The sequence below is a fragment of the Bipolaris oryzae genome, assembly GCF_000523455.1.
Source record: "Bipolaris oryzae ATCC 44560 unplaced genomic scaffold scaffold_228, whole genome shotgun sequence".
NCBI lineage: Eukaryota > Fungi > Ascomycota > Dothideomycetes > Pleosporales > Pleosporaceae > Bipolaris > Bipolaris oryzae.
In genome coordinates this window covers 21,260-36,068 of record NW_006911504.1, presented here as the reverse complement: position 1 = coordinate 36,068, position 14,809 = coordinate 21,260, and the positions used below count along the sequence as shown (strand labels likewise).

General features: G+C 53.0%; 4 protein-coding genes across 4 annotated transcripts; 1 reads left to right on the top strand and 3 right to left on the bottom strand.

Moving 5' to 3' along the window:
* Positions 1-507: 507 nt before the first annotated feature.
* Positions 508-2,720, bottom strand: COCMIDRAFT_60562 (uncharacterized protein; the record flags this gene model as incomplete). The annotated part of the gene is made up of 2 exons (XM_007694613.1): positions 508-1,721; positions 1,778-2,720. Coding segments are annotated over 2 exons (2,157 nt in total), but the record flags the coding sequence as incomplete, so codon positions are not given.
* A 750-nt stretch (positions 2,721-3,470) lies between these two features.
* Positions 3,471-6,420, bottom strand: COCMIDRAFT_108147 (uncharacterized protein; the record flags this gene model as incomplete). The annotated part of the gene is made up of 6 exons (XM_007694612.1): positions 3,471-4,351; positions 4,401-4,585; positions 4,635-5,539; positions 5,586-5,853; positions 5,901-6,141; positions 6,312-6,420. The coding sequence occupies 6 exons, from the start codon at positions 6,418-6,420 to the stop codon at positions 3,471-3,473; spliced, it is 2,589 nt and encodes an 862-aa protein (XP_007692802.1).
* A 1,573-nt stretch (positions 6,421-7,993) lies between these two features.
* Positions 7,994-9,608, bottom strand: COCMIDRAFT_108168 (uncharacterized protein; the record flags this gene model as incomplete). Its single annotated transcript, XM_007694611.1, has 7 exons — positions 7,994-8,133; positions 8,189-8,393; positions 8,459-8,652; positions 8,723-9,077; positions 9,132-9,215; positions 9,327-9,499; positions 9,563-9,608. The coding sequence occupies 7 exons, from the start codon at positions 9,606-9,608 to the stop codon at positions 7,994-7,996; spliced, it is 1,197 nt and encodes a 398-aa protein (XP_007692801.1).
* A 2,817-nt stretch (positions 9,609-12,425) lies between these two features.
* COCMIDRAFT_41028 (uncharacterized protein) lies at positions 12,426-13,004 on the top strand (the record flags this gene model as incomplete). Its single annotated transcript, XM_007694610.1, has 2 exons — positions 12,426-12,621; positions 12,694-13,004. The coding sequence occupies 2 exons, from the start codon at positions 12,426-12,428 to the stop codon at positions 13,002-13,004; spliced, it is 507 nt and encodes a 168-aa protein (XP_007692800.1).
* Between the last annotated feature and the right edge of the window lie 1,805 nt (positions 13,005-14,809).

Genomic DNA, 14,809 nt, shown 5'->3' with positions numbered 1-14,809 from the left:
GTTGCGAAGGTGGGATGGCGCGGGGAAGTGGCCCATTCGGTGGGGTGGCCCGCTCGGTGGTGAAACACGTTATACCTTTTGGCATTTTTGGCACATGTTTAGTTACGATTTCTTGATTTCTGATTTCTGATTCTGATTTTTTTTTTCTGTTTGAAATGGGACAATGTTGTTAGATGAATAGTATATGAGAGTGAATTCTATTTTCTATAACGAGCAAACGGCAATCTTGATGTGTGATTTTGGAAAGCCTGATAAAACTCACGCTGTTATCTCACCGGGCAAAAGAAAAATCGACTTAGAATTTGTCCAAATCTGTTTCCATCAGAAATAAAGTTTGTACAGGCAAAAAAATAAAATTCGGCACAAAACACCCGAGTCCACATCATCAAAGACATAAGATCATGTTCCAAAAGAGAAAGAAAAAGTCAATGCATTCAATCCCTCCAACCCTACCCTCTATTCTATACTCTAAAAAAAACATCAAACCCCTAACTACCTCCCCTCCCTCTCACGCTCGGCCTCCCCCCTAATATCCTCCCTACTCCCCCGCCCTCCAAGTCCCCTCCAAAGCTCACTCAACGTCCCACTAAGGCTCCTACCCCTCCCCGTCCGCGCACTCACAGCCGCAGAATCCGACGCACCAACCTGACTATCCCTCGTCTGTCGACGACTCAACGGTTCACTTGTGGTAGTCCCGCCCATCATCGCCCCGTCATCGGGATTGTCGCGCGACGAAGACCCCAAACCGAGGACGCTGCCACGGCGCCGGATAGAATCGTCGGGGTCGCGGTAGCGGACGTTGGCTCCGCGCTTGAGGTCCTGGACCATTGTGCTGAGACTGGTGCTGAGGGGGCTGGCGAGTAGGGGGCCAGCGATGCTGTTGCGGGTTCCCTGGGGGCGGTCGACGGTGCGCAGACGACGGAGTTGGGAGCCGGGAGTGGTGGAGACGTCGGTTTGGGATTTTCCTCTGGTAGGGGTCCATGGGAGGCCGAGTTCCGGGTCGCTGGTCGAGGGTGCGGGTGCGGCTTCGGAGGGTAGGACGGGGGTGGAGGTGTGGCGGTTTAGGGGTGGTGTGCGCTCTTCGGGTTCATTGGGGTGGGTCCATGGGTTTGCCACTAGGGAGGACATGATGTCTGTGGAGACTGAGCGAACGACGGGATTCGGTGGGGTTACTGGCTCGGGTATAACAACTATGGTTGGTGTTGATGGACGCGAATCGTCATCGCGGTAGCGAGAAGAGATGTTGATAGGTGGTGAAAGTGGACGTGATGTCGATCGCGTACTTCTGGCAACATTGTCGCCTGTGTCGTCCACATCATCAGTATAGCGCTCTCCTTCCAGATACATTGCATCATGATCTGGCTCGTCGTCTTCCTCGCTGTGTTGCGGAGGCCGTCCGCTCGTGATAAGCCAAACGCCAAAGAATGTCAAGGCGCATCCACCAATGAACTTTCCTGCATCTTGCGCTGAAGTCCTTTCAAAGTCGCGGTAGAGCACTGCAGACCCGCCAATGACCGACAAGGTGAAGAGGACAAACTGGACGGGGATGACCTGGGTGGCATCGAAGCGCTGCAGTGCACGGTTGACATACTTGATCTGCATGACTGCAGTACCAACGAGAATGGCAACTAGGAGATAGAAGACTGGAAAAGTAATAGCACGCCATAGCGTATACGAGAGCAGCGACGCAACACCTTTCGTAGAGAGCGCCGTATATCCACCTTGATAAAGTCAGTCACTGCATTACAGACATAACCGTTGAACTCCCAAAACTTACCAAACAGCCCTACAAGCCCCAGGTCAATCAAAATATTCTTGTCCCCATACTTATTACTCGCACCCATCAACACGATAATCACACCAACAGTGACACCAAGATACGTCTCAAACTCCCATCTCCTAATCAAATCCCAAATCTCGCCGGGTCCCAATTTCGGATTATTATCGTTTGCCGAAAGCACAACCGTCACCGCGCCTCCAACCGCGATAATAACGCCCAGCGCATCCCGCTTGCGAAACGGCTCCTTGAGCATAAAGGGCGCAATGATGCAGTTGGAAATGAGCGCGACGACACCGAGCGGCGAGACAATGGACGCAGGCGCAAAGCCGTAGGCGAGAAAATTGCCCGCCTCCCCCACCGTCATGAGGATGATGCCGAACCACCAGTACGGCGACTTGAGATACGACTTTTGCTTGTAGACCTCGTCGTCCGGCCCCGATCCCGCGCTATCACCCCTCTCCACCCCCGGTCTCGTCTGGTGGGAGCGCTCATTCGCAACCAGGGGATCCGACTCTGTCGCCTCAAAGATATTTGCATCAGGCGCATGATGGGTGTGGCCCGGTGTGCCATTCGCGTGCTGATCCTTTCCTCTACTGCCGCTAAACTTTGTCACTTCTTCATTCAAGCGGTTCAAGCTCAGCCCAGACGCATTCCTCCTCTTGCGCTGCCGCTCTTGCGCCTGCCACTCGCGATCCAGCCGGATGTGCGCGTACCGCTGCATGTTGAGCGCAAACGATATTAGCACGTTTCCTACTATCGCCGTTACGATGCCAATGAGACTGCTCCAGTTCTCCGGGTATCTAATGCCGCCGCCGCCGTCGCCTCCATCGCCCGTCTCTTTTGAAAACCATGATAGGCCATTAAGGAGTATTATGCTCGATGTGTGCGTGGATGTTGGCGTCGCTGAGCCAGCAGTGACGTAGCTGGGGGGTATATGCATCGCGTCGGGAGGTGCAGGCTGCGTCCAAGCAGGGTAACGCGGAATGCGATGGACCAGCCGAGGGTGCAGCGCCGGCCGTGGGTATCGCACGCCCGTGTGCTTATGGTGCGGTTGGTGAGAAGAAGTTCTCGCGTTTAGATATTATACGGGAACTACAAAAAGCATACGATACAAGGTGACATACTGTCCGGCCCGAATGTTGGCGGTGGGCTGCATTTCTTTGGTGCCGCCGTATGCCGCGACGGCCTTGCAAGCTTCTCCAACTTCTTTCACATGACGAGGCTGCGGTCCAAGCTTCAAATGCACCATCGACATGTTACGCGCTAGCAATCATTGTGCATCAAAGGCCCATGGATAACGTCGTCTTTTACACAAATCTAACAGGTTTGTCGTGCCTAGTGCTGACAAGCAACATATTATGCCCATGGCGGCAGAGCCCTATAGTTGGGATACTGATGGTTTGATCTTGTTCCATAGCGCCTCAGCCAACTACTATATCATACTCAAACATCGATGCATGGATGGATGCAAGACGAACTTGTTCAAACATACTTTAATATATGGCTATAATACAAACTATGCAGATAGACTATATTCCGCTTCTGCATGTTCCACATCACGCGACGTCACGTGAGGTGAGCATATATGCAGATTCCCCCATCCACACCCCAATACGCCGTTGAAAATGTTGATGTCTACCCCGCATGCTTTTGCTAGTCGCCAATATCGTACTCTGCGGTCTTCACCCAGCTAGGGAACAGACATCTTCACGTCATCATTGGTGGCATCCGCGACACCTTCACCATCCTGCTCCATGCTTTCAGGAACCGGGTCAGGCTCAGAAGCAAGAAGCTTAATCCTAGCTTCGACAGCCTCTTCTCCGACGACGGACTCTTCAACCTGAGCCTTGCGGATGAAGACAGTGTGCCAACGCTTACCCCAGGCCTTGATAAGTTCAACCTCCTCTTCAGTCAACGCGCCGCTGGAAGACTTCTCGAGCATTGTGTCGGCAGAACCCTCTGCGACGCCGCGTGTAGAGTCCTCAATGTACTTGAACAGTTCCCGGGCGTTGTCTCTGTCCTTGGCTAGTGTAGCTTCCACCATCTCAATCTGCTCCTGCGGAAGACCCTTTTGAAGACGGGCGGATGCGATCTGGCGGTTGCGGTTGGTGACCTTGGCGACTGTGTTGGACACCATCTCGAAAACCCAGCTCTCAGTCAAAGCCTCTCCGGCGCCCATGTGGCTACCAAACACCCATTGCACAACCGTCATTGGCGCAAGAATGGTATAGTTGAGCAGGATGTCAATAATACGGACGGCGACACCTGGCTGGTCTTTCCAGTACTCAACCACACTCGCTACAATCTGACGACGTGCCGTCTCGTTTTGAGAAATTTCCAAAAGACGATCCTTGCCTCGCTCAATGCAAGACAGAACGTGGGACAGCGACTTGGCACCCAGACGGCAGATGGCGGTGACAAAAGCATCAGTTGAAGGTACGAGAACTTCTCCAACACCTTGTGCAACAGCCTTCTCATGAATGCTATCAATTGTGACTTGCACTTCTTCTGCCGTAGCCTTCTTCCTCAGCTGGTTGAGCAAGGTCTGACCCTCAACAGCGTATGGGGTATCTAAAGCCAGTGTCAGCCATGTTCGCATTTACGTCCAGTGCATACATACCTGGGTTGTCGTATTTGAAATCGGGACTGTTGTCCGCGTCTAGGCGCTCGGGAATCAAAGAGTGCATAGGATCTGGCAGAGTCGAACGAATGCGCTTTGCAAACGACAATCTGATTTCCTTATCCAAGGTAGCAAGAATGAATGCCTTTTTTGGGTGCAGATTCGAAAGCTCGAGATCCTCAAGCCTGATGTTGTTAGCACGCCTCTATCACACATACACTCTCTTAGACATACCATTCAGTCCACCTCCATCGGAACTCAAAGTTGCTGAGATGGTGCGAGAACCAGTCGAGAAACCTATAGCCCAGCTCAAGATCCATCATGGGCAGATTCTTATAAATCGTACGGATGGCCCTTCCAAGTGACGGTGCAATGGCAGCGGGTGCAACTTTGCAGCACTGAGTAATGAGTGAGTGGTAGTAGACAAGCTTGTGTTCGGCGCTCGGCAGCTTGAACAGTTGTGAGAAGATGGCATCGATGATCATATCTTCAGACTTGTACTGGATCTTGTCGCCGACCAGCTCGCGGAACTTGTCAAAGGGCGAGCCACGCTTAGCGAAAATGTCGACAGACCAGTAGCAGTCCACATCGACGAGGAACTTGGCAACCATCTCTCGGTTGAAGTCAAGTTGGTTGATGGTGTCAACGATAGCATCGCGTACAAGAGATGACGCAATGTCAGTGGTCTTAGGTACGGTATCGACTTCCTGGTCGGCGAAGAGGGAAAAGTAGGCCTCGGGAAAGACAGGCCTTGGGCCAGGGTTGACGGGAGATGGAATAGTGAATGTGGGGAAAGTGTGCGTCTGAGGAGCTGTAGGCAAAGCGTCTTCTTCCTTGGCGTTCATGATACGTAGTGCCTCGGGGTCAACGCGTGGAATGCACCTGAGCTCGAATCCAGAATCCGCTTCAGCCGAAAGCTGCGCCTGAAGGAGGCCAATGACGCTGTTGTAGCTGACTGGCTTCGACTCGAAATCGCCAACGTACGAGTGGATAAGGCTTTCGATGGGAACCATGTTGCTTGCCACGATGCCTGTGTTCTTCAGCAGTTGCCTTGCTTGCTCGTGGAAGCGCTCTCCTCCAGCTACGAGTGCGTAAGGGATGGTAAGGAGGATGATCTTGACGAGTTCGATACCGACAACCTGATCTTGTTAGCAAGGGACAGCGTATATCTTGCAGACAGCTTACATCGTTCTCGTTAGCACTCTGCAGGTCTACAACCGTGTCGAAGAGCTGACTAAGGAAGGTAAAGACGCCGTCATCCTCATACAGCGACTGCAGACAGGCAAAAAACCTGAGAAGCAGTTTGAACTCTTTCCACTCTCCAGCGTTGAGAGCCGCCTGTGCCCGGTCCGAAACGCGCTTCATGGCCTCGATTGTAATTTCTGGCTTGACGTCGTTTGCGTAGTAGGCAACGGCTGCAACAAATGGAATCTTGAATGGTTGCTCGACAATACTATGATGTGTCAGTGTGACTTGATAAGCAGCAATGAGAATGCTTACAGCTGGACTAGGACATCGAAGAAGTCTGAGCGGAGACGCTCGTCGTCAAAGTGCTCTCCAAAGTACTTTGCGATTTCAATGGCTTCATCTTGCGGTAGCTTGGTGGAGCTGGCAATGTTGAGAAGCAATCTCCTCAGTTTTGGGAATGGGGGTTCCTCGTATCGGCGACGGGGACCGTCATCGTGGCGGCGTCTCTGGGGCCCACGGCGATCGTCACCGCGGTAGTAGTTGTCGTTGTCATCTACGCGACCATGTCAGTATCGTCATTTGAAGATGAAGCAATGCGCAGAATGAAGCAGTGTGCTGGGGAGTGCAGCCTGGTGCGCATTGCAGATATGGCATATCCTGGGACTGTCCCGATTATGCACACTGGCTGCGCAAGTTTGGCAGCAGACAAAGAAGCAGACTTACCGTCACGGCGGCGCTTGTTGTTCCCTCGATAACCACCACGATCGCGTCTGTCGTCACGTCGGTCCTCGCGCCTATCATCGCGCTCTTCTTTAAAATCGTTATCCGCCATGGATGCGACAATATCTGGTTGACCCTTTTGCTTCAATGTCTCTGGTGAGAATTCCCAGTGTCGCGACGGCCTGGAATTACAGGTAGCGCGTGTGCCGTTGCTTGGGTTGTCGTAGTCCTTGTATGTATGACTGTAGGGACAGTAGGAATCACCGCGGGGGAAGCCAGAAGGGAGGCCGTGGCGTCTGGCAACTCGGTTGCGATGTTTGCGGATGGGTCGCGAAAGTGGATTGTCGAGGTTGCTGCGCGGAAGTCGCTCTGGAGCATCCGCGAGAGCTTGTGATCCAAACGGGCTAGTGCCATTTGAGCTCTTGCCTTGGCGCTCCGTACATGCATCTTCGACGTCAACGGACATGGACATGTTTTTGCTTGGCCAACTGCTATCAACTAGGTGATTTTGAGGATCGACATCTCGCATTTCATGCATTCTGAGCTGGTTCTGTGCTTGAGATTGTTTTGTTTTGTCCCGCGAAGGGCCAAGTTTGTTCAGCAGAGAGAAGTGCACAGCGCCAGTTGAGAGTATACCTGATGAAGCAGGAGAGTAGTTATTACGTTCACTTTGTTTTTTTGTAGACAGAGAGAATGCATAAGAATCGATTATGAATTAGTATAGCATATGTTGCGTCTCTCACTACATTACCCACGAGTTGCTTGGAGGTGAGTTTGTATCTGGAGTAAAGGCAGGTAATTACCGAACAAGACATGATGAACTAACTTGCAAATCCCGTCTATTTTTGTTCTCGTATCAAACAAACTTCACACGCAAAAGACATCCAAAAAAAAAGATCAAAAGGTCAAGAATATGAAGAGACTTGTATCCATTTAGGGAGTACGCGCAAAGGCAGGTAAGACAGCAGGGGTAGTTCGTTGCCATGTAAGCATTTGCTCCACTGCAGACATGCAATCCTTTGGTCTAGTAGTGCTTCAGTGCCGGTCGTGAATTTGCCAGTCCATATGCTCTCAGTGCAAAAGGCCATTCTCCTCAAAGGATCGCCGTTCCGACGGGTCAGGGTAAAACCGTCCAAATTGCGAAATGAGCCTCACCATCCCATGTGCAGCCCATTGAATAGATCTTGAATAACAAAGAAAGAAGAAAACTCCCGCATGCAAGGCAGGTGACGCATCGTAAACCCATGCTGAAGCGTCGGAAATCGGATGAGCGAGACCCTTCGTCAGCTTTCCATACTCAATACATCCCAATTTTTGCCAGCTCCCCATTCCTTTGCTTGTGCAACCCTTTTGCGCCCATTCATCATGTCCAAAGGCAACTGAGGAACATCATCTGCAGTGCAGGCCCACCATCATTTCGCGTGAACGAAAAAGGCCAGTAGCCTCGAAAGAAAAGTAAGCCAGGTCATTCTTTGTAAACGTGAATGTCGGTATCATTTCAGACGCGCGCAGACAAAGCAGAAAAGGGTGCGCTCCTCGTAGTATACACCTGATAAAACCGACGCCCCATTTGAGACTCCTTTTTGCATCTCTCCGGAAGGACCTAGCTTTATGCTTAGGAGCGGAGAGGATCAAAAGTCGCCGCATGAAGAAATATTATCGTTTCGAATGACGCTAAGCATGGCTTAATCCAACCTGGCCATCATCTGATCCTTGGTTAATGGCTTGAAGCTGGGCGATTCGAAGTCAAGGCCACGTGCAGCTAGTGTCGCGCGGTGGTGCGGCGGTATGAGCTGGCTGTTGAGGTGAGGGGCGATGGAGAGTTCTGGACGGGTTAGCTAGTGTGCTGCGAGATCAAAGAATCAAGGGACTAGGCTCACCATGATGAGTAAAATTGTACAGCTCTGGCAGATCGCGGGTGGCCCCGTTGGGGTGACGCGAGTCTGGCAGGCGTGTGTTGGGATCCCTCAGCTCGTCAAAGAATGGGTGGACCATGGCATCGATGGCCGAGAGACGTTGTGTGGGAGTATACTCGAGCAGCTTGGAGATCAAATCGATGGCGCTAGGATCCGCCTTGCGGAAAACCTGAGGGGTTTGTGTGAGTAAATGTGGCACAGCAAATAAGGGTGGGACCAAGAGACCAGACCTACCTTGCTGAAAGGGTGAGGCTTGATTTGCGGGAACTTGTGCTCCATGTAGTTGGGGTTCATGGTGCGGATCTGATCGCGGGTGGGTGTTCCCAGCACCTTGATGATCTCTACCAGCTGGTCAATGCCCGACTCGCCTGGGAAAAGCGGCTGTCCGAGCATCAGCTCAGCCATGACGCAACCTGTAGACCAGACATCTACACGCCAAATTAGCACACATACACACACACCCCCCCCCCCAACACAGTCTTGATCAAATGCACATACCAATCTTGGTGGTGTAGTTTGTGGCTCCGAAAATCAACTCAGGGGCACGGTAGTACCTGGAACAAATGTACGACACATTTGGCTCGTTTTCGACAAGGATCTTTGCACTTCCGAAATCGCACAGCTTTAGTACACCAGTCGAGGGGTCTAGCAGCAGGTTCTGGGGCTTGATGTCCCGATGGCAAATACCCTGGGAGTGGATGTAGGCAAGCGAGCGGAAGAGCTGGTAAATGTAGAGCTTGACTTCGAGGATGGGCATGACCGACTTCATCTTGTTGAAGTAGCGGGAGGCGCGATAGACAGTCTCTGGGACGTACTCGAGCACGAGGTTGAGGTAGACCTCGTCCTTCTGTGGCTGAAACGGTTAGCTACACGACAGACACAGACGCGCTTGGCTGCAGACACGTACCCGCTCGCCATTGTTGTAGAAGAAGGCCTTGAGCTCGACAATGTTGGGGTGTCGGACAATGCGCATAATCTGGAGTTCCCGGTTCTGTTGGGGGAAGTCAGCCGGGAGTCAGCCGGAGGGGTGCGCATGTGGGAGAGAGAAGGAGGGGGGGGAAGGGAGGGGGGGAGGCGACGCGCAACACACACACACACACACCTTGAAGCGCTTGTCCTGAAGAACTCGTTTAATGGCAGCATCCTCACCACTGGGCGACAGCTTGGTCTGGAAGACGACACCAAAGGAGCCGTTGCCGACAATCTTACATTGCGTATAGGCGAGGTCCTTGTAGTCGCCGGTCAAGCCGTCTTGGACCTTTTCGCGGATAACTTCTGCAGAGGAGAGTAAGCATGGGTGCAATTGACATGGCGGATGGAAGGGAGTCGACTACTTACCACCCATTCTTAGCGAGGAAAAGGCCGATGGCCGGTTCTGGCTCATTGTTTGGAGTTATGCGTAGGGGAGGGGGTCCGCAAGCGCTGCGCGGATTGCTATCGGGAGTGGGGCGGGCTGTAGGTGAGCAGGGTGTGGCAGGGTTTGCGAGCGTGGTGGAGGAGAGCCGTAGTGGATATGGGCAGAGAGGGCGGCAGGTGGTGGCAAGTGGTGGTGGAGAGGTTGAGTGGTAGTGGTTGGTAGTGGTGGTGGTGGTGGTGGTTGAGGAGCAACAGCAGTAGCAACAGGGAGTAGGCGCGAGGTCGAGTGTCAAGAGGGCGTGGTCCCGCGTGCCGTCTGTGCAGTAGCAGGTGACGCTGGTGTGGCTGACGGAGCTAGCGACCAGGGCAGGCGCAGGTGGTGGCCGGAGCAGCAATGGGGCAAGCAACGAGGACAGGGACTTTTTGGGCTGAGCAAAGGCAGCAGAGGGAGAATTGAGGGCGAGGATATGCAGCTTGTGAAGGAGCGAGGAGAGGCGACGATGGGGTTGAGTGACGGCAGTGCTGGGGATTAAGGGCGGGGCAGCAGTCCTAGTGCTAGTTTGGGTGTCAACGTGACTGCAATTCACGTACTTGTCAGCGCGCAGGCCAGTAAGGGAGCGGCTAGGTCCAAGGGAACCATACAGGAGCGGGCAAATCTGGTGCAGGAAATATGGACCTGCAGGAGAGGCGTGCGTTGCAGACAAGTGGATGATGGATGATGGATGTTGGATGTTGGATGTGGATGTGGATGAAGGAAGGGGTGGGAAGAGCCGCCTACTACTAGACTAGGCTACTGTGTGCAGGCAGAGAGGAGGAGAAGAAGGGCAAGAAGAAATAGGAGAGTAGAAGCAGAGTAGAAGCAGAGTAGAAGCAGAGTAGAAGCTGGAGCTGAAGCTGAAACGGAGAGAGGAACAGGCACAGAAAAGGAGTAGCAGCTTGGTTGGTAGGCAGGCAGGCAGACGGACAAACAGACAGCCAGCCAGCCAGCCAGCCAGCCAGCCAGACAGCCAGACAGACAGCCAGACAGACACACCCAGGGAAGCATGCGCGCGTTCGGTCGTTCTTGAAACAGACGTCAGCAGCGTCGCCAGTTGCCTTTCGTTTTTCTACCCTCCAGTCGACGCCCACACACAGACAGGCACACCACCACCATCACAGACATAGACACACACACACACCACCACCAGCACCACCACCACCCAGACACGACTTCGCAACAGCGGGCAGCGTGGCGTGAGGCGGCGGCAGTGTTGGCGTTGACGGGCTATTCATCGGGTGCTGCTCATCACCCGCCATGGTACATACATTGGCTGTGGTGACGATGACGATGGTGCTGCACACGACGCTGGTGCTGGCTCAACATGACCATCTGCAGCTGCCGACGCCGGCCTGCACGTGAGGCATGAGATTTTCCTGCCTTTCGCCGCCATGCCACCATGCCGCCCGCAACAATAAGCTGCGCCCACTTGGCCGTGTCCGTGTCCGCGTCCGTGGCAGCTACAGCGACAGCAACGACAGCGACAGCGACAGCGACAGCGACAGCTACAACTAGGCACACGCTGTCGGGCACAACGGTCCAGAGTCCAGATGCATGCCATGGTATCGACTAGAGGGCGCCGCCGCCGCCCGTTGGTAAAGAGGAGCCTGGGTTGCGTGGCCGCTCTGTCGACACGACCGTTTGATGCCAGGGCCCTCGTGCTGCTAGGCCCAAGTACTTACTCGCGGCCTAAAAGTACTCTACCCATACCCATACCCATATCCATACCCTACCATGCTGATGCCAATGCCAATCCAATTGCTGCTGCTGCTGCTATTGCTGCGAGCTGGCGAGGGGAAAATCCCTACAGCCACCCACTCCCACTCCGGCCTTGCCATCCAGGGCCCCCGCTGCTTTGGCGAGCCTATCTCAACACGACCAAGGCCTTTTTGACGCTGCCGACTTGTCAATTTCATGCAGCACCACCACCCACGGCCCTGCCTGCTCCGCTGCCCGCCAACCACAGCTGACGAGAAGAAAAAAAAGGGACAAAGGAAAAAAAGGTTTGCTGGCCGTCACAGCCACAGCAAGCACGGCGGGTACAGGGGCTTTGGTTGGCTTTGGTTGGCCTTGGGCGCCCGTCCGAGTCCAGATGGATGAGAATGAGAACAACGACAAGAGAACAGCGGGCACGCCAACAAGACGACGACATGACATCGCATCGTGGTGCATCGCCAATCGCTTCGCAGCCATCCATGTCGAGCGTCGGCGCCTGTTCTCCTGCCTCGTCATGGCTCTCAGACGCCCCAGCGCCGCCCTCGTGGTGCAGCTCCACTCGATGGCCAGCTGATGTTCTCTTGCACCCTGATCCTAGCGCCCCTCGTCTACAGCCGAATGCCCGGGCCTCCCAGAGCCCTGGCGTCGCCAGGCGCTGCATACTGTGTACTAACTACTGCCACTGTCTGCTCTCCTCCTCCTCCTCCCAGCTCCCAATGCCCGAATGCCTCGCATGCTCCCCATTGCCGCTCTGCGCATTGCATTGCAATCCTCACACCATCCCCTCTCGGGCCACAGCCTAGCGCTGCTCCGCCCTCTGTGCAAGCTGCTACCCTTGACCGGCTGCCTGCACCGCCTGCTCCGCCTGCTCACATTCCTGTTCCTGCTTATTGCCCTTATTACTCTTGCTGCTGCTCCTGCTCATACGTAGACACCGCTGTCCGCCCATGGCCACAGCGGCCCACCGGCCGGTGTGTGAACGACTGCTCGGTGCAGGTTACACGCCCAATCTCTCGTCGTGTACCCTGTGTGCCTAAACGGGCAAAACTTGCAGCTTCTGCCCTTGTTGCATACCCAAGTACACTACTCCTCATGACGCTTGTGCTCCCCTTCCTTGCCTCTCCCGCCCCATGCTGCTGCTGCTGCAAGGCACGTGTCAATGGCCCTCGCAAACACGTCTGCTTTGCAGTAAATGCCTCTTGCTCAACACCTGCTCCCCTGCTGTCCACTCACACTCCTCCCACAGCCCGACCATCCTCGTGGCCAGACCACAGCAACTCCCAAAAGCGTGCGGCTGAAGCGACAACTAGGGGGGGGGGAGGGTTTTCTTGCATTTTTTGGCGCATGTTGTGTGGGTAAGCTAACAGCCCATCCCAGTTACACAATTTATCGTGGCCCGATTCGCCCCTCGTACGTCAACCTGCATGTTGGTTTAGCGCGTCCGGAATCAACATCCATCCTATTGGCTCCTGTCATGTGACTACCACCGCACCACGATGCTGCCGCCCGCCCGACGCGGATTCACCACCTGCAGAAGAAATACCGAGCCCCACTGTCTCTACCATTCTTACATCAGAATCTCGAGAGCCTTGTATTTCGTTTTTGCAGGTAATGGTTACTCATGACCACTACGCCCCATCGCCGATAGCAGAAAAGAAGTATTGTTGTTGAGCAATCGCCCCGTCAATCAAACCGCCGCACTGGTGCACAACAACTCCGTACCATCAACTCTTCCCGCTTCTGTCTCAGATCTGGCGGCGGGCCGCTGTCTGCGAACAAATTGCCTCGAAGCCTGTTCAGCCATGCTCACTGTTTGATTCGTCGACTAAACCTGAATGCAATCTCACCGCGAGAGGCCCCGTGTGTGTGTGTGCCCCCGTCAACCTTTGAGTAACATGTACAGATTCACCTCAGCCTTGTGGATTGTCCATCTACGTTACGCAAACGACTTGTCTTGACGAGCAATGTCAACAGGCCCATCATGCAGTCAAGCGCACGGCAATTCCGCACATGGAGTTTAGACCAAGCAGACTAAGTGCTCCCAGTACTGTGCCGCTGCCTTTGTTTAGCTACCGACATCGGCCGCATTGTCCACAACCCGCATCTGCGGTCACCATGTTTGAATCGGCCATGACACGGTCAACGGCCAGTGTTGCATCTCGACCGTTTGTCACGCCATGCCAATGTTCATATCCAGAGCAACTTCAAGCTCAAGATATGTTACTGCGATTATTGCTCAGTAAAATGCCGACTTCTAGGATCTACATATCCCCGAGCTGTAGCCGCACGGTAGCTCACATTGCCACACTATTCTTTACCTGCATTGCATATCTCATCACTAATTATAAAACATACCATTTTCAATTCGTTACCATTTTTCAAGAACAACATCCACAACCTAGTCTCAACAGTTTCATTTCCCGGGCCCCTGTGCTCCATGTAGTGTCTACGGGATTTTAGTCTGCGCGCTAGAATCAGAACAGTTACACGGCTAAACTCGTCCCAAACCCATACCGAAATCTTGGCTCCCCAACCAGTACCATTTCCGCAACTCGGGCTACCTCACAGGATACGAGAAGATGACCGCGTTACCGTGGAGTTCTCTGTAGTTCAATCTCTGCAGCACGAATGATACAGAGGGGATCTTCTAGTCATCTTACCGGCAAAGGGTGGTGGTGCTAGTCCAAGGTGCTCAACAATGGCGTGATGTGTGCAATATGAATATAATTTGGCTATAAGCAAGGATGTTGTATATCTTCTCATATCTCCAGACTCCTGGCTGGACATGTGATGATTCATAGGTTATGGTGGTTGAGCTGGTTGCCATCAACTGCTTCTGAAGATGTTGTATGTAGTAGTTAGGTTCTATATCTAAGGTGCAACATTCAAGTCAGTCTTGCATGTTGAACAATCCCTTCAAACGCAAAGTGAATTTCTTACTAAATTCTCAGATATCTTTTCATTTAGTATACTGTTTCAAGTGACTACGTTATCACATAAATTGGCTTCCTCAAGTCTTGCAAAGATATATTGGCTGGTCGTTGTTTGGATTGTTTTAGTTCCTGGAACAATATTCAGCCTTATAAACGCCACTCCGACCTTTTCTTGATTAGTCCATGATATATACTATACTGCCGAATTTTGAAATGGTCCATTTCCCTATATCAACACGCTGCAACAAAAAAACACCTTGGTTACCATAAACACAGAAACCATCTCTTCCAGCCTGGGTGACACAATTTCCTCTGCCCTTGTACCGATTTCAATTCTATTGTGTAAAACGGGTGGGGTAGAGCCAAAGTCATCGTATCTCTCTATCTGGATGACCTACTTGACGACCTCTTAAGCGCTTCACTTCCGTATCTTGAAACCATTTCCTCTTTCGATACTATTCTTCTCGCAAACAATATCATACGTGGCTGCCTACATGACAATGATCTCTACTTGCCATAACCAGCCTTTGGCGCTTGTATCAT